This window comes from Lampris incognitus, chromosome 5, assembly GCF_029633865.1.
Source record: "Lampris incognitus isolate fLamInc1 chromosome 5, fLamInc1.hap2, whole genome shotgun sequence".
Classification (NCBI taxonomy): domain Eukaryota; kingdom Metazoa; phylum Chordata; class Actinopteri; order Lampriformes; family Lampridae; genus Lampris; species Lampris incognitus.
The window spans coordinates 2,963,719-2,986,422 of NC_079215.1; the positions used below are offsets into that span (position 1 = coordinate 2,963,719).

The following is a 22,704-nucleotide window of genomic DNA, read 5'->3' on the forward strand; positions in this document are numbered from 1 at the left end:
GGGGGGGCACACTTTAGCTTGGGGCAGCACACCTGACAGCTGCTTTACTGTCCACACAGTCACAGAGGTATTCAGAAGGACCATGTGGCCTAAAGGTTTTATCAGGGGTCGTAGACGGTGGATGATTGACAGTTGAGACGAGGCGTGGTGGTGGGTGTGAACATGATTGACAGCCACGAGAATTGTCCAATCACATTAGATCAAAAACCATTAAAACAATACCAATTCACTGCCAATAAAAGTGGGGGTGTCTGGGGACACAGAACAGCGCCCCCTGGAAAACCTGAAGAAACCAATCAGACAGCAGCCTCAGGTCACCTGCTCGCCACAAGTTTGAGAGCTTACATAAGGTATGGTTTGGCCGGCGCCCCTCACCCAGGAAGTATATGTATTGAGACAGGAAGTATATGTATTCAGACAGGAAGTATATGTATTGAGACAGGAAGTACATGTATTCAGACAGGAAGTATATGTACTCAGACAGGAAGTATATGTATTCAGACAGGAAGTATATGTATTCAGACAGGAAGTATATGTACTCAGACAGGAAGTATATGTACTCAGACAGGAAGTATATGTATTCAGACAGGAAGTATATGTACTCAGACAGGAAGTATATGTATTCAGACAGGAAGTATATATACTCAGACAGGAAGTATATGTATTCAGACAGGAAGTATATGTATTCAGACAGGAAGTATATGTATTGAGACAGAAACCAACCCAACACCATGTGAACCAGTATGTAATGCTGCTGACAGGCGCTCACAGACTGACAACACTTTTATTTCATCATTATTTGCATTAAACCACTAAATTATACTTAACATGTTTCAGTAGATTGTCATCTCTTGATGTTTGAAGGGGGCGGAGCTCCAGTGCCCTGTACTGACCAGCCGCCACTGGCGTGTAGTTTTGGGTTAGTTGTCATCTAAGGTGTGTGTGTGTGTGTGTGTGTGTGTGTGTGTGTGTGTGTGTGTGTGTGTGTGTGTGTGTGTGTGTGTGTACAGGACCTGCGGTACTTCAAGTCGGAGAAGACCTCGCGGGGGATGCTTCAGGAGGGCTGAGGGACACCCAGGATCCGATCATGTGCTCCTACAAGCTGGTCACCGTCAAGTTCGAGGTGTGGGGCCTGCAGACCCGCGTGGAGCAGTTCGTGCACAGGGTGAGCCGCCATCATTTCCAGTACCCGCCCCGCCCCGCCCCGCCCCGTCTCCCCCTCCCTCCCTCCCTCCCTCCCTCCCTCCGCTCATTTCCTCTTTTATTGCCGGTCAGCTGCCTCCGTTTTAATTGTTCTTTTCGCTGTTTGTGAGCGTCGTTAAGAAGGTGGTGCCCTGCACAAACAGGAAGGACGAGCTCATCCAGTCTCATGATGCTTACTGCCACAGCTTGCTAGCAGAGTTTACTACCCGGCTGGTGGGTGGGGTTGGTTTTACTACCCAGCTGGTGGGTGGGGTTGGTTTTACTACCCGGCTGGTGGGTGGGGTTGGTTTTACTACCCAGCTGGTGGGTGGGGTTGATTTTACTACCCAGCTGGTGGGTGGGGTTGATTTTACTACCCAGCTGGTGGGTGGGGTTGATTTTACTACCCAGCTGGTGGGTGGGGTTGGTTTTACTACCCAGCTGGTGGATGTTATCGATGTTATCGATCGGGTGGTGGGTGGTGTTGACTGTCTGAGGAAGGAGCTGTTGTGTCATGGTGGTAAGACTTGATTCAGGACCTTTACTCTGGAGATTGTTGTAAATGCAGCTGGCTGCAGGAGTTCTTCTTCTGCTGTGGTGTGGACGTCCCTGATGAGACTTGAGTTCCTCAGCTGACAGGAAGACGATCAAACACTTCATAACCACACCCGAAGAAGATATGAGACTGGAACATAACCCCCTCCCTCCCTCCCCCCCTCCCTCCCTCCCTGAGTCAGAGGAGTAAAGACCCGTTACAGGGAAGACCTGGACCTGAGGGAGGGAGGAGTACGGAGGGGCGACTCTGGGAACTGGGATTTTAAACTCTTGTTTTTCTGCTCGGTGTGGAGCCTCCACAACAGTCCTACTGAGTTACCTGGAGACACAAGCCAAGGTGGATGCTCGTATTCTCACCACCAACCCCCTTTTTGGGGGGGGGGATTCCCCCCCCTTTTTCTCCCCAATTGTACTTGGCCAGTCACCCCACTCTCCCGAGCCGTCCCGGTCTCTGCTCCACCCCCTCTGCTGATCCAGGAGGGCTGCAGACTACCACATGCCTCCTCCCATACATGTGGAGTCACCAGCCGCTCCTTTTCACCTGACAGTGAGGAGTTTCACCAGGGGGACGTTGCATGTGGGAGGATCACGCTATTCCCCCCAGTTCCCCTCCCCCCAAACAGGCACCCTGACCAACCAGAGGAGGTGCTAGTGCAGCGACCAGGACACATACCCACATCCGGCTTCCCACCCGCAGACATACAGCCAGTTGTGTCTGTAGGGACGCCCGACCGAGCCCGAGGTAACACGGGGATTCGAACCAGCGATCCCTGATAAGGTTGTGGGGGTTTTTTGCAGACGGGGAAGTCACGAGGCTTTTGTGAGATTCAGGTTCTTGTCTGTAATGTGTTCATCGCAGAGGCCCGTGTGTGTGTGTGTGTGTGTGTGTGTGTGTGTGTGTGTGTGTGTGTGTGTGTGTGTGTGTGTGTGTGTGTGTGTGTGTGTGTGTGTGTGTGTGTTTCGCTGCAGGTTGTTCGAGACGTTCTGCTGCTGGGCCACAGGCAGGCCTTCGCCTGGGTGGACGAGTGGATCGGTAGGTTGATCACACACGTGGTCCATGTACATCTTGAAATGCTGTTAGTCACCCAGTTTACCGTGTTGCTTCACCTCAATACTGTAATGCTGCAGTAATACTGCAGTAATCCTGCAGTAATATTACTGCAGTACATAAAGTATAAAACTCCATGTCATCACAGCAGTGATATATTTCACCAGACGTGTGTGTTTTTTTTCAGAAGATGCTTTCTTGGTGCCGGTCCTTTTTGTTGCACCCTAACCCTGTGCACCTGCAAATAAGCAACTTTACTGACAGAACAGGCCATTTTTAAATCCTCCGGTGCTGCTGCAGATGCTGCTGCTGGGGGGCGCTCATGCGCTCACAGCTGCTGTTCAGATCGATGCACACCTGCATGCCGTCTGTCACCATGTCCAAGCATGTCTGTGAGATTGTCCATTGCATCTAACCTTGTGATGAGCAGCCTTCCTACCCCTGATCCTCTCGTAGCATGACCCCTGATCCTCTCGTAGCATGACCCCCGCCCTCTGCACCAGCAGCGATGACCTGCTAATGACCGGTGCTGTCACCCGGCGTCCTCCTGTGGCTGCCGTAGTTGTTCAAGGAAAACACGTGCAAGAAATACTCTCGAACCGTGCCGTCTTCCATGTTTCATGAGAAAGTAATTTCATCAGCCTTCCACTTTTAATTTCACCCCCTACTTTTAATTAAGTAGCCACGAGGCTTATTGTGGCCCATTAAGTAGCCACAAGGCTTATTGTGGCCCATTAAGTAGCCACGAGGCTTATTGTGGCCCGTTAAGTAGCCACGAGGCTTATTGTGGCCCGTTAAGTAGCCACGAGGCTTATTGTGGCCCGTTAAGTAGCCACGAGGCTTATTGTGGCCCATGGGCGTCCCTACAGACACAATTGGCCGTGTCTGCGGGTAGGAAGCCAGATCTGGGTATGTGTCCTGGTCGCTGCACTGGCGCCTCCTCTGGTTGGTCGGGGCGCCTGTTCAGGTTGGAGGGGGGAACTGGGGGGAATAGCGTGATCCTCCCACGCGCTACGTCCCCCTGGTGAAACTCCTCACTGTCAGGTGAAAGGAAGGGGCTGGTGACTCCACATGTATGGGAGGAGGCATGTGGTAGTCTGCAGCCCTCCCCGGATCAGCAGAGGGGGTGGAGCAGAGACCGGGATGACTCAAAAGAGTGGGGTAATTGGCCGGATACAATTGGGGGAGAAAAAAAGGAGGGGATCCCCCCGAAATCCCCCCCCCCCAAAAAAGTAGCATTTGAAGCCATAAGTGGTGTTCTGAATAGAGAAGGTGTTGTTCCCACACAGAAAGCGGCAGACTGCAGGTTGAGTCGGTCCAGTACATGAAACACGTTGACAGGAGTACTGCAGTAAGACCCTGTTCCTGTGTCGGCAGATGGTCTCGCTGCCATCACTTATGCCCCTTTTCCACTACATGGTACTGCCTCGCCTCGACTCGACTCGACTCGCAGAGTGTGGTTTTCCATCACCCTAACAGTGCCCCTCAGTGTAGCTGGTCTGCCGTGATTTTGGTACCGCTCCAGGTTTTTTGGAACCCGGACAAAGGTGGCACCAGAGAAGTGGTAACCGTTACCAAATGCCGGAACTTTCCAGCAATGGAAAATGCAACAGTCGAGTGGAGTTGAGCCGGTACCATGTGGTGGAAAAGGGGCATTCGGCAGCGTATAGTAAGATGGTCTGTGCCTGTAAGGTGTCTGACCTGGCCAGATGATTGGCTGTAGGTTATCGTTCTACTTGATGCTGGTGCATCACACACTGGTTGCAGCATGAAAGCCGTCCGTCTCTCTTGGTGAGCGTGTTTCCCGGCGGCTGCAGTCGAGGAGAAACAGACCTTTTAGCGCCCATAAATGGCTGCCGCAGCACTCCCTCCCTCCTCGCCTCTGAGTTTTCCATTGCTGCAGGGCATGCTGATAAAAGCCCATTATCCTTTCCATGAAGCACATTTCCTCCCTCCCTTCTCCTCTTTCCGCCCTTCTCCCTTTCATGAAAACCCGCAGACCTCTCTTTTCCCAAGTTCCCACCACCCTCCAAGTCCCTTAAAACCACCGTGACTATGGAACGGATTGGGCTTTGGAATGACTTTGCCTGGGAGTTTTTTTTTTCTTACTGTGTCCAGGTGATTTATTTTCCTACACCTCCAAATGATCCAACCTCCTTCCGGGGGTCTGGATCATTCAAGCTTTCCTTGATTCTTGAAACCTCATTGACCTTAACCCTTCCCTCCTTCCTAACCTGGCTCGGGTCTGAAAACTGTTCTCCGCTTCACCTCGCCGGGACGTATTGGCCTGCTTGACCTCCTGAGCTTGATTTTCCTTGTTTTGGGGGGGGGGTCTTCAAAAGGCACCAGTCCCCTCAAAGACACGCTTTACTAATCACCTGAATGCCCCTTATGCCCCTTAACCCCCTCTTGCTGCACCACGGATGCCATAACGGAGGATTTACCAACATTACGACCCTCCTTCCTCCCCTCCCTTCTTCCAGATATGACTTTGGATGACGTGCGGGAATACGAGAGACAAATGCATGAGAAAACCAACATTAAAGTTTGCCATGAGCCACAAGACCATTCCACAACAAACCCGCCTTCCCTGGATGACATAGAGATCCATGACAAAGCAAGCGTACGTGTCTATCTGTTGTTTTGTTTGTTGTCCCTCCTCCACCCACCTCCCACCTCCTCCTCTCTCTCTCTCATATTTAAGCCATGTGATGAAGACTCGCCTCCGAAGCCGACCACATCCACACATTTAACTCCACACATTCCATCACCCTGACCTACGATAAGCATGACGTAGACACGGACGCTGGGAAGACACGGGAGCGTTGAAATATGTCCACAAATATGCCCCTGTTCCACTGCATGGTACCGCCTCCACTCGACTCGGCTCGACTCTACTCGACTTGACTCTACTTGACTCGACTCGACTCTACTTGTCTCGACTCTACTTGACTCTACTCAACTCAACTCTACTCTACTTGACTCGACTCTACTTGACTCGACTCGACTCGACTCTACTTGACTCGACTCGACTCTACTTGACTCACTTCTTTTGGTTTTCCACTGGGTAAAAGTTAGGGATAGTAGCTGGTACCAGGTACTTGTTTTGGTACCACCTCCGTCGAGGCTCCAAGTGAGCTGAGCTGATACTAAAAACTGACATGAAAATACCACTGTAAATACATAAATAAAATATAAATATAAATAAATATGAATATATGTATATTTATTTATATTCATTTAAATATATATAAAATCTAAATAAAAACATTTAAATATAAATAAAAAATAAAATATAAATGTATTCATATCTATTTAAGTATAAATAAACTCTGACCACTGGTTGGTCAGAGAGAAACTGAACAGCTGTGGTTATAACAGGAAATGCCAAAGCAAGTCTTATGAAACTTGTATGATAGTGGATAATCTGTCCATGTAAAACATGATGTGTTATCAGTGAGTCTCTTAGTGACACTAATATTGCTCATGTGAAGCACACATTTACAGTTGGGCTTGCTGATTTTGTTGAAAATAAAACACTGGTGTGGGGCGCTGCTAGACAAGGGAGGGAAACTAGTCACCACGCCCACAGATGACCCACGGGGCTTCACCGTGAGGGGTCCTATCTGCAGTGGAAAACCACATCCCACACAGTAAAGCGAGTAGAGTCAAATACAGTAGAGTGGAGTTGAGCCGGGACCATGCAGTGGAAAGGGGCATTAGACGTGACTTTTCAGGAGGTTTGCAGGTGCTGTGTTTTGACATCTAGGGTGTAGTCAGCCCACAACACCAACTGCAGTGTTGTCATACAAACAACTGTGAGAGCACAAGATTTCACACACACAAAACAAAAGCACAGCACCGTCATTAGCGTGACATCAGCACAGCTGGAGGGCCGAGTGCAGATGTGTTGTTTTTAAAAGTGAGCGCTCCCTGTAGGATCACATGTGACATTGTGTGTTGTAGTGCTGACATGGGCTCTGAAGGTCCGCAGGTTCTGTCTTTTTGCTTGGAATCTTGATCATGTCAAGATGAGCTGAAATGTTGTCTCCACCTAACCCCCACCCCACCCCCCAACTGCTCTTTCTCTGTCTCGATCCAAAAACCAGACATGACGATGGATGAGGTGAGGGAGTTCGAGCGCACCATCCAGGAGGCCACCAACCAGAAGATCGGGATTTTCCCCCCATCGATCTCCATCAGCGAAACGCCCTTGTCCTCCTGTGCTCTCACCGGCCCCGCCAGCGCTCCCTCCACCCCTATGTGCACTGATGCCCCCGAGTTCCTCTCTGTCCCCAAGGACCGACCACGCAAGAAGTCCGCCCCGGAAACCCTGACCCTGCCCAGCCCAGCTTCGAGTAGCGGCCCCCAGGCCTCTGTGCTGGGCCCCCTACAAGTTTCAAACCAATTCCCGTCCTCCTCGATGCCTTCCTCCCACTCTGAGCATGCCGAGCCAGGGGGCAAATAGTTAGTAGGACTGTGGGGGAAACAACCTCCTGCCCTCCCCCATCCCCTACTGCCCCACCTCCCCCCACTTCACTTGTGCCCGCCTCTTATTGTCTTAAAAGCCTGATGGGGCTAACCTCCACATGCCAGTGCCCAAGCTCTCAAGTTCTCCAGCTGTATCCTAGGATTTAGTCATAGCTCACACACTCACACACACACACACACACACTCACACACACACAGACACACACACACTCACACACACACACACACACACACACACACACACACCTGATCCAAGATGATAAATCCTTCTAGATGTCTTTATTACCTTTTACAGCTGCAACCTTACCATGCAGTTGTAGTCTCGCTCACCACCACATGTGGCTGACTTCCTCTTCCTGTGAATCTCGCCAGGCACATGTTCAGTCTTCTGTAACAACGCCCCCTGATGTCACATCAAGAGAAAACAGCCTCCACGATGATTTCTGTTGTCACTTTTTCGTTCCGGTTTTGCTACATTTGATAGAGTTCTCAGTGGGATCACCATGTACACGTTTTGTCCAGGTGGCTGCTTAACTGTTGTACCTTTGTGTTGCTACTGCACACTGTGTGTGCAGAACGGTCTTGGTTGTAAATTCATTTTCACTCTTTGATCAAGCGAATGACTCTTCAACTAACTCTGTTCGCACACCGCGCATTTCGTTACGTTCGGATGTGTTTCTAACGGGAAACGAAGCCGCAGCTTAAAATGGCAACGCACACGTTAAGAGAGCCACGTGCCCGCTCACGTCGTGACCCACAACCTGGCCTCACCTCTGCTTTTTATGCATCAGTTCCACACCGGTTTAAAATAGCTGCAAAATAATCAGTACAATCATAGTGTGGAAGATCTGCACCTCAGGTCTCCCAGACTACCCGGCTCAGTCTCTGAAAAGACAGGGACTTGGAGTGCCGTCTGTCTGTATCTGCTCATAGCTCGACAGCCATGTTTTATACTTCTGCTGGTATGACAATATAGCAGCAGCCTCTGTGTGTGCTTAACCGGGCTTCTTAACCCTCGCCATGTTTACACAACGTTGTTAACCACGGGGAAATGCGTATTGCAGGTAAAACTTGCACATTCAGCCGGTGTTGCATCTGCTGCTGCAGGACGGACGGGGGGCCGCGACTCGTGACCACATGGCGGAGCGTGTTGCTCAGTGTTCAAGTAGCTGCAACAGCAGACTCACTTAGCGTTGCCTGGAATACATTTTGGAAATTGTGCATGATGTAAATATCAATTCAATCTTTAAATGCAATCAGCAAAATCACATGAATGTTCTTATGTAGGAACAAGGCCATTTTTGCCCCTTTCCCACTCCACGGTACCGGCTCGGCTCGACTCGGCTCGGCTCGACTCGGCTCGCTTCTGTGTTGTTTTCCATTACCGGTGTGGGTTTCCGGCTCTCCATTTTTTTCAATTCCAAAATGTACTTTTAGGATAACTCCACTTAGACCACTGCGGTATTTAACATGCTGGGTGATATCCGTGGACGTGTTATAGTAGGACACAGCCACGGATGTGATATAGTAGGACACATCCACGGATGTGATATAGTAGGACACATCCACGGATGTGATATAGTAGGACACATCCACTGATGTGTTATAGTAGGACACATCCACGAACGTGTTATAGCAGGACACAGCCACGGACGTGTTATAGTAGGACACATCCACGGATGTGTTATAGTAGGACACATGCACGGATGTGTTATAGTAGGACACATCCACGGACGTGTTATAGTAGGACACATCCACGGACGTGTTATAGTAGGACACATCCACGGACGTGTTATAGTAGGACACATCCACGGATGTGATATAGTAGGACACATCCACGGATGTGATATAGTAGGACACATCCACGGATGTGATATAGTAGGACACATCCACGGATGTATTATAGACCAATCAGAGGTCTGCATTGATTTTGGTACCCGCTCCAGTTTTGTTTTTGTTTTTCTGGAACCTCAACAAAGGCGGTACCAGAGAAGTGGCCACAGCTACCAAAACGCCGGTACTTCCCAGTTATGGAAAACGAAAGAAGGGCGAGTTGAGTCGAGCCGGTACCACGTAGTGGAAAGGGGCCGTTTGAGATACTGATCAACCGAACTTTGAGCACATGGTTGAGGTAACGGCAAATCAGAAAATTCTTTTTGGGGGGGGGGGGCACTTGCATCAAGCTGGCCTTTGTATGTGGTTTGTCAGTTGTGCGTCGGTGGCGTTGTGTTTGCAGGAATGCTAAGTCTTTTGCAGGAATGCTAAGTCTTTTGCAGGAATGCTAAGTCTTTTGCTGGGCGCTCCTGGTATGTTTTGAACTGTTGTTTGACCGGGCTGGGAAAGTTGTTGTGAAATGAGCATGACTGTTGCAGCGACGCCCTCTTCTGTCCTGGGCTCGAACTGCCGGTTGCCGTCTGAAATCCTTAAAGCATTAAAGAGGGAAAATAGACAAGATGAAAAATGATCTCCTTCGTTACAGCCATGCCATTGAGAGAGAGGGTCTGGTCTGCTGCATGGCGTGTTCCCAGCATGTAGGAAGTGTGCATGATGTGCGTCTTCGGTGAATATTTATGAAGCAAGCGAACGCCACCTGGCGAAGATTTACCGTAATTGTTGTGCTATGGAGGGAAAAGAGTGTTGAGTGCAACGTCAGCATGTTCTGAGAGTATAAGCCTAACGACTCTCGACTCAGTGCCTCCGCATGCCAGCCGTTAATTGGTCTGTCGTGTGTAGGGAAATGTCCCGTGGTGTGTTCCAGCTGCAGAAGTGCAGCGTGTGGACGACACGCCACCTTTCTGACTTCCTTTCAAGCGCCCTCATCGTTTTATTGCATTTTGCCAAGAATGGGGTATATGCGTCACCCTAGCATAGGGAAGGCCAGCTACTTCGTTGGATCAACCCGATCACATCGAGCCACATGACCGCACGTTCAGAGCAGCACCGGAAGCTTCTTGATACTCGCAAACAACAACAAAAATCATCAAAAGAACTTTTGTTCCTTTGTCGACACCACTTCCTCCCACCAGTAGCGTCCAAAACATTTGCACTTTCTAAGCAATGAAACCTCCCACCCCCCTTTCTCTCCATAATGGTCAATTACCCCACTCTTCCGGGCCGTCCCGGTCTCTGCTCCACCCCCTCTGCTGATGCGGGGAGGGCTGCAGACTACCACATGTCTCCTCCCATACATGTGGAGACACCAGCCGCTTCTTTTCACCTGGCAGTGAGGAATTTCACCAGGGGGACGTAGCACGTGGGAGGATCACGCTATTCCCCCCCAGTCCCCCCCCCCAAACAGGATCCTCGACCCACCAGGGGAGGCGCTAGTGCAGTGACCAGGACACATACCCACATCCGGCTTCCCACCTGTGGACACGTCCAATTTTGTCTGTAGGGACACCCGACCAAGCCGGAGGCAACACGGGGATTCGAACCGGTGATCCCCGTGTTGCTAGGCAACGGAATAGACCCGCCACGCCACCCGGACGCCCAACGAAACCTTTTTATGACAGTAATCAAACCTGTGGCAGTTTAGTCTAAATATGTTGGGGTCTTGTTGGCCCAAGGCCCTACTCCACAGCCCTGTCAGCTCAGCAGCTGGTTGGAGAGCGGCCTTCATGGTGTAGCCTGTAAGTAGAGTTCATGTCCTGTACCAAGGATCGCCGCCTGTCAGCTGTACGGAGGTGTAGCTGCCTGTAGCGTTTGCCTTTGTTGTTCTAATTCCAACTCTTGAGGATACAAGTGCTGCGTACCAGTGAGGGGCCCGGCGTGTTGATGTGACGTGTATAGATTACACATGTTCTGGTCCCGACTCCCTCACGCCAGGAACCTCCAGACCCGGGATATGTTCCTCTTTCCACGGGCTGACGGGCAAACCGTTGGGCCTGGGCTCTGTTGGAAGGAGTGACCCATTAGATATTGTAAATAGTGTGGCTGATGGCGATGGTTTCTTTTGTCGAGTCGGTTCCAGGTTGCATCACAGATGTCAAATGAATGTTTATAAAGCTCTCAGATGGACAAAAACACGGACCGTCCATCTGTATTTCAGAGAATAATGTGAAGTGTCGTCTTCAAGGGACCGTTTAGCGGACACGATGACGTTTTAGACGAGTAGCAGAACGAAGCATTTGTCAAGGAACTTGCCAGTCAGTCATCTTTTCACGTTATTCACTTGATTTTAGTGCAGGCCTGGCGTTGTAGTGGTACATTTGTTTTTTTTTTGATAGTTGCTTTTGCTGCATCTGTGGGACGAAATTATTTGTAAAAGTCATAAAACTAAACAAAGCTTTTGTTTTTCATGACGGCAACAACACTTTGACATATACCCGCCACATTCACCCGAGAGCCGGTTGGCTTTTTCTGTTGTTGATTTGTAGTTTTGTTGTTTTGTAGTTAAACTGCTGTAGTTTGATTTTGTGGTTGCTGTACCTTTTTGGAGGAAAATCTAATTACCGTTTATTAATTACTTTTATTTTCCTCTTCCGTTGGATAAATGGACCAAGTCTTTTTTTCCCCTCTCGTGCTGATTCCATGTGCATATACCCAGGCTGCCATGCTGTTTCCTGTTATCTGAAGTGCCATCCTTGGTCGGCTGCTGGAAGTCGCTCTGGGTTCTTCCACTTTGACTATTATATTTGTTAAATTTTTACTGCCCTTTGAAGGTTATTTGGTTCTTTGTTAAATTTGCTTTTTCTTCTTTTCTGTTGTAGAAAAATAAAGTTAACATGCTACTACAGTTTGCACTGTCATCAATTGCACGTGTTTTAAATGGGGACGATTATGACGTTTATATGAAGACCAAACCTGAATGGGGGGAAAATGTTTGGGGATGTTAGGACCTAAAGCAGACATAGGCAACCGTGGGCCATGGAGTGTCAAGTGTGTGCAGGTTGGCTTCATGCAGTTGATTTCACCAGTCAGCACAGCTTCGACCAGGCGGAGGACGGCGTGATGGTGAAATTAGCTGGTTTGGTGTTGGGTTAGGATGAGCTCCCTCTTGGTTGCAGTGGTGATGGACAGGTTGACATACGAGATCAGGCAGGAGTCTCCATGGACCATGATGTTTGCGGATGACATTGTGATCTGTAGCGAGAGTAGGGTGCAGGTGGAGGAGAGCCTGGAGAGGTGGAGGTATGCACTGGAGAGAAGAGGAGTGAAAGTCAGTAGGAGCGTGAATGAAATGGAGGACAGTGGAATAGTGAGGATGCAAGGAGTGGAGGTGACGAAGGCATACGAGTTTAAATACTTGGGGTCAACTGTCCAAAGTAACGGGGAGTGCAGGAGAGAGGTGAAGAAGAGAGTGCAGGCAGGGTGGAGTGGGTGGAGAAGAGTGTCAGGAGTGATGTGTGATAGAAGGGTACCAGCAAGAGTTAAAGGGAAGGTTTACAAGATGGTAGTGAGACCAGCTATGTTGTATGGTTTGGAGACAGTGGCACTGATGAAAAGACAGGAGGTGGAGCTGGAGGTGGCAGAGATGAAGATGATAAGATTTTCACTGGGAGTGATGAAGAAGGACAGGATTAGGAACCAGTATATTAGAGGGACAGCTCAGGTTGGACGGTTTGGAGACAAAGCAAGAGAGACAAGATGGAGATGGTGTGGACATGTGTGGAGGAGAGATGCTGGGTATACTGGGAGAAGGATGCTGAATATGGAGCTGCCAGGGAAGAGGAGAGGAGGAAGGCCAAAGAGGAGGTTTATGGAGGTGGTGAGGGAGGACATGCAGGTGGCTGGTGTGACAGAGGAAGATGCAAAGGACAGGAAGAGATGGAAACGGATGATCCGCTGTGGCGCCCCCTAACGGGAGCAGCCGGAAGTAGTAGTAGTAGTAGTAGTAGTAGTGTTGGGTTAGGATGGGGACCTGTGTACACATAGCTCTCTATGGCACATGGTTCGGTATCACTGCTGCAGTAGAACATCACACCCAAGCTTCTCACAAGTCTACCCACGGAGTTTGGTTAGCTAATACTAGTGTGTCACCTTTCTACTTGCCTCATATCATATCATAGTATATTATATTATATCATAGTATATTATATTATATTGTATCATAGTATATTATATTATATTGGTGAATGTATTTATGCATGCTCAATAATGCATGTAAGGAAATGATAGAAAGATTAATCAGTTCATCTGGACACAACGTTTATTGAGAGAAGCGTTTCATCACTCATCCATGTGACCTCTTCAGTCTCAACTGACTGCAGGTGTCCCCACCCTTATAAACAATACAGTGACTGCAGGTACCCCCACCCTTATAAACAATACAGTGACTGCAGGTACCCCCACCCTTATAAACAATACAGTGACTGCAGGTACCCCCACCCTTATAAACAATACGGTGGCATAACGACCCAAACCAACGACCGGTTTCATATGCAAATTGCCATGGCTACTAACGAGTTACAGTGATCATGTGTACTATTCACAGAGGCCAAGAGGGTGGCACAACACAGAAGAGCTAACATGTCAGACCAGGACTCCACGGTCTACACCATCTACAGGCCAGTGGCCACTCTTCCAAGGATGAGGATGTGCATATCCTCGATAGGGAGGAACGGGGGAGTCAAAAAGGCCATCTATGTGAAGAGGGAATGACCATTCCTGAACCGGGGGGGGGGTGTAGGAGTACATGTGTCACCACCTTACAATGCTGTGATTGCAACTATTCCCCAATCCTCTGTGAATAGTACACATGGCCACTGTTACTCTAGTTAATGGTCATGGCAATTTGCATATGAAACTGATTGTTGGTTTGGGTCGTTATGCAGCTGTGCTGTTTATAAGGCTGGAGGACACCTGCAGTCCACTGAGACTGATGAAGTCACAGAGCTGAGTGATGAAACGTTTCTTTTGTGTCCAGATGAACTGATTCAACTTTCTGAGACCATCATGCAATAGTAAATTCTCTCATTTTGAACTATAAAGGGGTGACTATCTGTACTTTCTTCTCCATAGTGTGTCTGTAGGACATGCACAGTGAACCAAGTTGTAAAGTACATTTTAAAAATATTTAGTTCTTGGGTTCTTTAAACAGAAAGTGGCAGAAAATATAAACTGTTGTCAGGTAGCTGAAACAAAGCTCAATAAGGGAGTTGCTCTAGAAAATAACTGCTAAAACAACTGAGGAGGCATTGGTAGAAGAAGCAGATATTTATGCATAATTTAATGTTTTGCATTATTAATATTATGCATAAGTTACAATTTAATTGCCAGCATGACCTCTGAATGCTTCGTCGTGATTTCAGAGTATATGTGATGCAATGCCATCAATACCCCTCAAACTATTTACATTTTTTGCACTTAAAATGACCTGTTTGCATCTTTTTATGCTGTATTTGCCTATTGCTGATCAAGTTTTCTCAGAATGCTAAGCAACGCTATCAGTTTAGCACCAAACCAGATTTATTACTATGGAGCAGCTTCACAAAGCGCAACATAGAGGTTTCAGTGGCTTCTTCAACAACCTGTGTTAGCTGTGTGAGCTGTGCCAGGGTGAGTTTGACCTGGCTCTGCCCCTGCTGTGCCCGTGGTGTGCCAGGTGGTGTTTGTCCCTGCGTCTGTGCCAGCGTGGCGGGGCTGGACATCCGCTGGCCCGTTCCAGTCGTAACAGGGCCGGTGCCCGATATGGCCGTGGAAACTGCCTGGCCTCGGATGAGCTGGGTCACTACCTGTTGTCCGCCCTGACCTGGGGGAGGGAATGTGTGGACATGATTATTTACAAATACAGACACGTTAAACTGCTGCTGGGTTTCTTAGTTGTGCAGCAGGGACTTACAATAAACCTGAGAAAATTCCCGAGATGATGACCTTTTCTTAATGGAACAGATGCATTATTGGTAACACTATCAAGAAAATGTCTTTATAATTGTGCTGTCCCCAAAACACACTAGGACCTCACACCAAAACTAAGGCGTGCACTGAATTCCAAGTTTTATACATATAGATCACAAGGCAACAAACAGTCTTATCCATTATGAGCAACTGTGGGGGAGTCCAGTGTCTTATTTACTAGCCTTAAAAGGTTGAAGGTTACCTTGCTGGACAACGAGGGGTGTTCTGAGAATGGTCTTGCCCAGGGGTCCTGCCTGCTGGAGAGGGGTTCGGATCACCGTCATCCCTGGATGGATCTGGCCTCCGGTCGTCAGGACCTGGAAGGTCCACGTCAATTAGTTTGACAATCATATTTCATCTTTAAACAGTCTCCAGCTCAGTTAAGCTCAGATCAGATCAGATCAGATCAGATCAAGATCAAGATCTGATCTGATCTGATCTGACCTGACCTGACCTGACCTGACCTGACCTGACCTGATCTTGATCTGATCTGATCTGATCTGATCTGAGCTGATCAAGATCAGGTCAGGTCAGGTCAGATCAGATCAAGATCAGATCAGATCAGATCAGATCAGATCAGATCAGGTCAGATCAGATCAGATCAGGTCAGATCAGATCAAATCAGATCAGGTCAGGTCAGGTCAGATCAGATCAGATCAGATCAGATCAAATCAGATCAGATCGGCTCTACTGTCCTCGAAGGGGAAAATAGTTACACAGTTATCAGGGTACCAGTAACAATATGCAAGGCGGTCAAAATGGAGACAGAGAGTTTGATAATGGGTCAATGCAGGGTTTAATCATTCGATTCATGATACTGGTCTCCATTGATATGAAGACTGATGAAGAGCTTATAACGCTCGAAAGAACTGCATGAGAGCCAACAGCGTGCTACTCTATATCTTTAATATGCATTTGCATGTGATCTCGGTCAGACATCTATACTTTCTAATAGTTTGGATGTGCGTGCTCTATTGCAATTGTGTATTGGTCTTCGTGGATAAAAAGACCTTATGTATAAAACGTGTGGAAGAAACTAATGGAAGAGGGGGAGAAAAGCAGGCCAGAGTGGCAGTAAAAAGAGCTGCTTGGTTAATATGAGGGGGGGGGGGACAGCAACGAGGCCCAGAGCGGCTGTAGACTCTGCCATGGCTGGGTACTGACGGATATGGAGAATATGGTAGGACTGCACGGCCTGCCTTGCCACTGGGAACACAGGCCCACCGGCGCTGCCACCTCTGCAGCCTTTGCAGTGGCCACCCACACCTTATACACACATCCAGGTGGACATCTGTGGGGAGCTCCATGGCGTCCCACAGCATCAGCGCTTCCTCTTGGTAGCCGAACACCTCCATTCAAAGTGGCGGAGGTGGTTGCCACAGGGTCCGTTACAGCTGGGGGGGGGGGGGGTCACGGACTTTCTCTCCTCTCTCTTTGCTTGATGGGGCATCCCTGACACCATCAGTGCAGATAATGGCCCGCAGTTTGTCTCAGCTGAGTCTGCAACCCTTGTGGAGGACCGGGGAATTAACCACATCCGCACAGCCTTGTACCACCTGGAGGCACATGGGGAGGTTGAGAGGTTCAACCAGACACTGAGAAGCACCGTCAGAGCGACTTGACTTGACCTGGCAGATGGTCTTCTCTTCTCAGCTGCCCTGCTCGGCACCCTGCTGCACTACCGGGCAGCACCACCCTCCACTACTGGCAGCTCCCCGGCCTTTTTGATGATGGGACGTGAGCTGCAGCGTCCCCTGGATCGGCTGCAGCCACTGCAGCTGTTACACCAGCAGCACCCTCCACCTGTCCGATGGGTGACGGTGGCGCGCGAGCCAGCTTCGGAAGGTGGCATCGCCCCCCATTACAGACCCAGGGACTGATGAGGACTTGGGCTCTATGGTTGGGGACCTTGATTTCCCTGCGGAGCAGCTGCAGGCTCCCGCTGGGGGCCCACCTGAGCCAGCAGAACCCCTAGCGGAACAAGAAGCCCGCCTGGCCTGAGTCTGGGTCAGGCCAGATTACCTCAAAGACTATGTCCCAGACTGTTGACTTCCTACATGAGTGTTCAGAACGTAGTCTGTCACGTGGCAGAACAATCCACATGGCTGTGCTGGTAACTGGCAGGCTACCGGGTCACCTAGTTAGCTTTTGAGTCCAAGTGCAAGCACGACTGTGTTCTTTCTGTAGTTTCCTATGGGGGGCGCAGGGGGGGGGTACTGGGTATGAGCCACACCAGTCGTGGCTGTGGTTGTCGCAGTTGGCATGGCAGTTTTGGGGTGATTCTTCAATTTGTGGCACTTCTGGCTTTTGGAATTTTGAATAAATAAAAAACAAATGTCTTTAAAATCTGTGTTTTTCTTTTTTAAAAGCTCTATTAAGTGGTGTGGGACAAATATCTTAGCTTATAAGTTTGATGTTGTGATGTAATGACACGTGATGGTCATGACAGTTTTCACTTTTTGGAGAAAAAGTTGGCCAAGTCTGAGACTTGCTAAGCTAACTTGTTAGCTAGCATACAATGTACAATGGATACACGTGAATAAAGTGAAGTTTGTTATTTCTGAACTAAAATACTCAACTAGTAACTTGTTCAGTAATGACTTGTAATAACCATCCTGTCAGATCAGGACATATAAACCTTCACATTACTACATGTGTAATAACCCTCCTGTCAGATCAGGACATATAAACCTTCACATTACTACATGTGTAATAACCCTCCTGTCAGATCAGGACATATAAACCTTCACATTACTACATGTGTAATAACCATCCTGTCAGATCAGGACATATAAACCTTCACATTACTACATGTGTAATAACCCTCCTGTCAGATCAGGACATATAAACCTTCACATTACTACATGTGTAATAACCCTCCTGTCAGATCAGGACATATAAACCTTCACACTACTACATGTGTAATAACCATCCTGTCAGACCAGGACATATAAACCTTCACATGACTTACATGTGTAATAACCATGCTGTCAGATCAGGACATATAAACCTTCACATGACTTACATGTGTAATAACCATCCTGTCAGATCAGGACATATAAACCTTCACATTACTACATGTGTAATAACCCTTCTGTCAGATCAGGACATATAAATCTTCACATTACTACATGCGTAATAACCATCCTGTCAGATCAGGACATATAAACCTTCACATGATTTACATGTGTAATAACCATCCTGTCAGATCAGGACATATAAACCTTCACATGACTTACATGTGTAATAACCATCCTGTCAGATCAGGACATATAAACCTTCACATGACTTACATGTGTAATAACCATCCTGTCAGATCAGGACATATAAACCTTCACATTACTACATGTGTAATAACCCTGCTGTCAGATCAGGACATATAAATCTTCACATTACTACATGTGTAATAACCATCCTGTCAGATCAGGACATATAAACCTTCACATGATTTACATGTGTAATAACCATCCTGTCAGATCAGGACACATAAACCTTCACATTACTACATGTGTAATAACCATCCTGTCAGATCAGGACATATAAACCTTCACATTACTACATGTGTAATAACCCTCCTGTCAGATCAGGAATTATAAACCTTCACATTACTACATGTGTAATAACCCTCCTGTCAGATCAGGACATATAAACCTTCACATTACTACATGTGTAATAACCCTCCTGTCAGATCAGGACATATAAACCTTCACATTACTACATGTGTAATAACCATCCTGTCAGATCAGCACATATAAACCTTCACATTACTACATGTGTAATAACCATCCTGTCAGATCAGGACATATAAACCTTCACATTACTACATGTGTAATAACCATCCTGTCAGATCAGGACATATAAACCTTCACATTACTACATGTGTAATAACCATCCTGTCAGATCAGGACATATAAACCTTCACATTACTACATGTGTAATAACCATCCTGTCAGATCAGGACATATAAATCTTCACATTACTACATGTGTAATAACCATCCTGTCAGGTCAGGACATATAAACCTTCACATCACATTTGTGACATGAAAAAGTCAGGCTTCTGCCATGACTGCTCATGTGGCTCTGGCACTTCTCGTTTCCATGGCAACGACTTTGTTGTTGTTTGAAAAAACGTTGCTCTAAAATGTTGGGTGTGGTGGTAATGACAGCTGTATGAGGGACAGCCATATTTAACTATAAAAATGTGCAAACTGCACATATATAAACCATATGGATTTATAATATGTCTTTTTAAATTATGATGAGAAAATACAAAGTAAAGTTTAGTTTATTGTTTATTGTTTATTTGACAGGGACAACGCACAATTTTACAACTGCACCAGAGTTAGCCGGCAGCTAACTAGCATCTGCAGTCCCTGGGCAGGCAAACAAACAGCAATTAAAACAGAAGTAAAAACACAACAATACATAAGAAAACTATTGGACAAGCAGACAAAGAACAATCAAGACAAAATAGAAACATGACAATACATCAGAAAACCAGTCTCGAATGTTATAAATACAATCTGATCTATTTAAAACAGTGGATATAAACAGCAATCTGGCCTACATGACAACAACATAATGCATATGGATTCCCAGTAAAGCTTTAATGCATTTATCCATTTTATGACTTTACTATAGAGGGGAAGTTATAAAGTCTGGGTTGGGGACCAGCCCACAACAGGGAGACCCTGGCACGTTTGAATTTACAACAGACTGAAAAAGTATTAAAATGTCATCAGTGAGACACACATCTTCTTCTTTTTCTCTCCATAGCTAACACAAGCTAACTAACAGATACAGCAACGGTCCATCATCCCAACCAAGGGTCCCAGCAGCCACCTGGACGGCAGGTGGGGAGACACCTGGACAGACTGCCACACACACACACACACACACACACACCTAGGGACAATGTAGTACGGCCGAGTCACCTGACCTACACGTGTTTGAGTCACCTGACCTGCATGTGTTTGAGTCACCTGACCTACACGTGTTTGGACTGTGGGAGGAAACCGGACCCCCGGAGGAAACCCACACAGACACGGGGAGACCATGCAAATTCCACACAGAGGACGATCCGGGACGACCCCCAAGGTTGGACTACCCCGGGGCTCGAACCCAGAACCTTCTTGCTGTGAGGAGACCGCGCAAACCACTGCGCCGCCTACAACAACTTTTTTTCCCCCCTTGAAAATCTACCCCGGGGTCAGAAAAACTCCCTTAATTGAAGAATCACCCTTTTACGACAGTCAGCTGAAAAGCAGTTTTGACGTGACGCACACAATCAAGGCGAAGTGTTCGAAGTGAAGTTGCTTAAACATACCGCTGCCCATAGTTCATTGGCGTTGGAGCCCCCATGCTGCATACGTCACACGGCTCTCCGCGTCTTTGACGCCCTCATATGACGTAAGCAAAGCGGAGGGGGTTGACGTTGATGGCCGTTGTCCCCCAGGCGGAAGAGAAAACGCAGAGTTTGAAGGCACCCTGACGGCGTTACCAACCGAGTCTCACACGTTTTCGTTAAATACATACGAATTTAATCAAATACATTTTAGTCACGAAATGTATTTGATTAAATTCGTATGTATTTAACGAAAACGGGCGAGACTCGGTTGCACAGACCCACACCCACGTTCCTTCAGCTCCCGCCATATGAACCACGTGTGTGGATACCGATTGTATGCGTCGCTATGAGGGGTGTGTGATTCATGTTCCGGCAAGGAAAAAGAGGATTCCACTATTTGAGTAACACTACACATGTTAGCTAGCTCAGAAGTGGTGGATTTCTTCTACCTGAACATATTTAATACTGTAGCGAGCTCGGGGGACAACGCGACCACAGGAAGTGCCGCGGCCGGGACGCGACCCCGCATCGCCCGCACCGCAGGAGGCATCGCTAACCGGTAGACTAACGGGTTAGACCCGCCAGTCGCCGGCCAGCGTGTCTTCTCATCCATGCACGTGACACTACTTAATACATTTTATTTGAAAGAGGTCACATGTGGTGCGACTTGAGACACTACAGACCAGTGTTGCATGTCTTCTGTTCAGCGTTTCAGCGCCTCGCTGTATAAAGTGCAACTTGATCGCCTGAAGAAAAAGTTTACGAACCCCTTCCCTTCAGCGATGGGTGTCATTTCCCAAGTTGCCACACGGGGGCACTATCGAATTTAACGGCACGTAAAAAAAATCCTCTTTCGCTTGTTGGCAACAGGAAGTGCAGTTCTCGCGAGAGCGCCGACGGTCTTTCCTTCTTCTCATCCAGCATGGCCGCGCTCTATGAGGGATACACGTTGTGTGGACTTTTACAAGTCCAGACTCTTTCCGACTGTGGGATTCAAGGCGTAGAAGTGGGGGCAGACAGCGACCACGTCATCGTCACCGACTGCACCAGATCGGTCACCCTGTACAAGGTAATGTGGGTTAGAACAGCCAGGCCGCCGCAGCCCCTCCTGCTAGCCGCGCCGGGCTCCCCCTCCGTCACCCCGAGTGCGTCGCGACAACAGCTCCGAGACCCACACGAAGGCTTCTGCTTCTGGACGACGGTGCCATAACCCCGCACGGAGCCCCTTTAAAACAGCATAACCCCGCACGGAGCCCCTTTAAAACAGCATAACCCCGCACGGAGCCCCTTTAAAACAGCACACGGAGCCCCTCCTGAACGCAGTATAACCACTAGTCCTACCTGCGTTTGGGGGAGCGATATCGACCATACTGGTATACCGTTTGTTTTAGCACGTTTACCACAAATGTCGTATAGCTTACTTTATTATTACCCCCGGATATTTTATTTTATTGTTTTTATTTTTGCCCTGTGTGATGGTCTGGCGGTCTGTCCAGGGTGTCTCCCCGCCTGCCGCCCAGTGACTGCTGGGATAGACTCCAGCATCCCGCCACCCTGAGAGCAGGATAAGCGGTTAGGATAGTGGATGGATGGATGCATGGATGGGTGCATGGATGGATGGGTGTTTCCTACACTCCAGTCAGTCATTGGTTTCCAGTCATTACAGAGCGAAGGAAAATCAACTTGCAGTACAGCGTAACTACATCAGCGTATCAAGGCAGGAGTAGGAGTGAACTGATTTAAGTAGCTGCATGCAGTTTTTAGCTTTCAACGCTCCATGTGTAAATAATGGGTCATGCTAGCCAGTGGTACTCTAGCAGGGGGGATTTTAGAGGGATTCATAATGCAGTTGTCAGAGAAGAAGACAATAAATCAGAACAGGTTGTGTTATTTGTCAGATACAATTACTGACCGCACCTTTGCCGATGATCTTACTGAAGAAATTGAACATGCACGAGAAATACTCACACGCCTAGAACCTGAAGCAGGAGAAGCAGGAAAAGTAGGACTGCGCTGCAATGCAAAGAACACAGAATTTCAAGCTTATAACCAAGGAGAACCGGTGATCACAAAAGCTAAAGATGGCATTACAATAAAGGAAGTAAAGAACTTTAAATACCTTGGGAGCATTGACTGAAAGTGCAGAAAAGGAATTTGCTGTAAGGGGAGCACTTGCCTGGAGTGCGTGCCATAAGTTGAGGAGAATATGGACCTCCACGCTGTCAAGAAAGATAAAAGTTAGA

General features: G+C 48.0%; 2 protein-coding genes across 2 annotated transcripts in view; both read left to right on the plus strand.

Moving 5' to 3' along the window:
* pitpnc1a (phosphatidylinositol transfer protein cytoplasmic 1a) overlaps positions 1 to 7,253 on the plus strand; it is a 151,801-nt gene extending 144,548 nt beyond the window's left edge. Inside the window, 4 exon segments of the mRNA XM_056280767.1 lie at positions 1,011 to 1,062; positions 1,065 to 1,165; positions 2,707 to 2,770; positions 6,895 to 7,253. Coding sequence (XP_056136742.1) covers positions 1,011 to 1,062; positions 1,065 to 1,165; positions 2,707 to 2,770; positions 6,895 to 7,253 — 576 coding nt within the window.
* Positions 7,254 to 21,383: 14,130 nt separating this feature from the next.
* nol11 (nucleolar protein 11) overlaps positions 21,384 to 22,704 on the plus strand; it is a 55,424-nt gene continuing 54,103 nt past the window's right edge. Inside the window, exon 1 of the mRNA XM_056280352.1 lies at positions 21,384 to 21,530. Within this exon, the coding sequence (XP_056136327.1) occupies positions 21,384 to 21,530 (147 nt within the window). The remainder of the gene's footprint in view (positions 21,531 to 22,704) is intronic.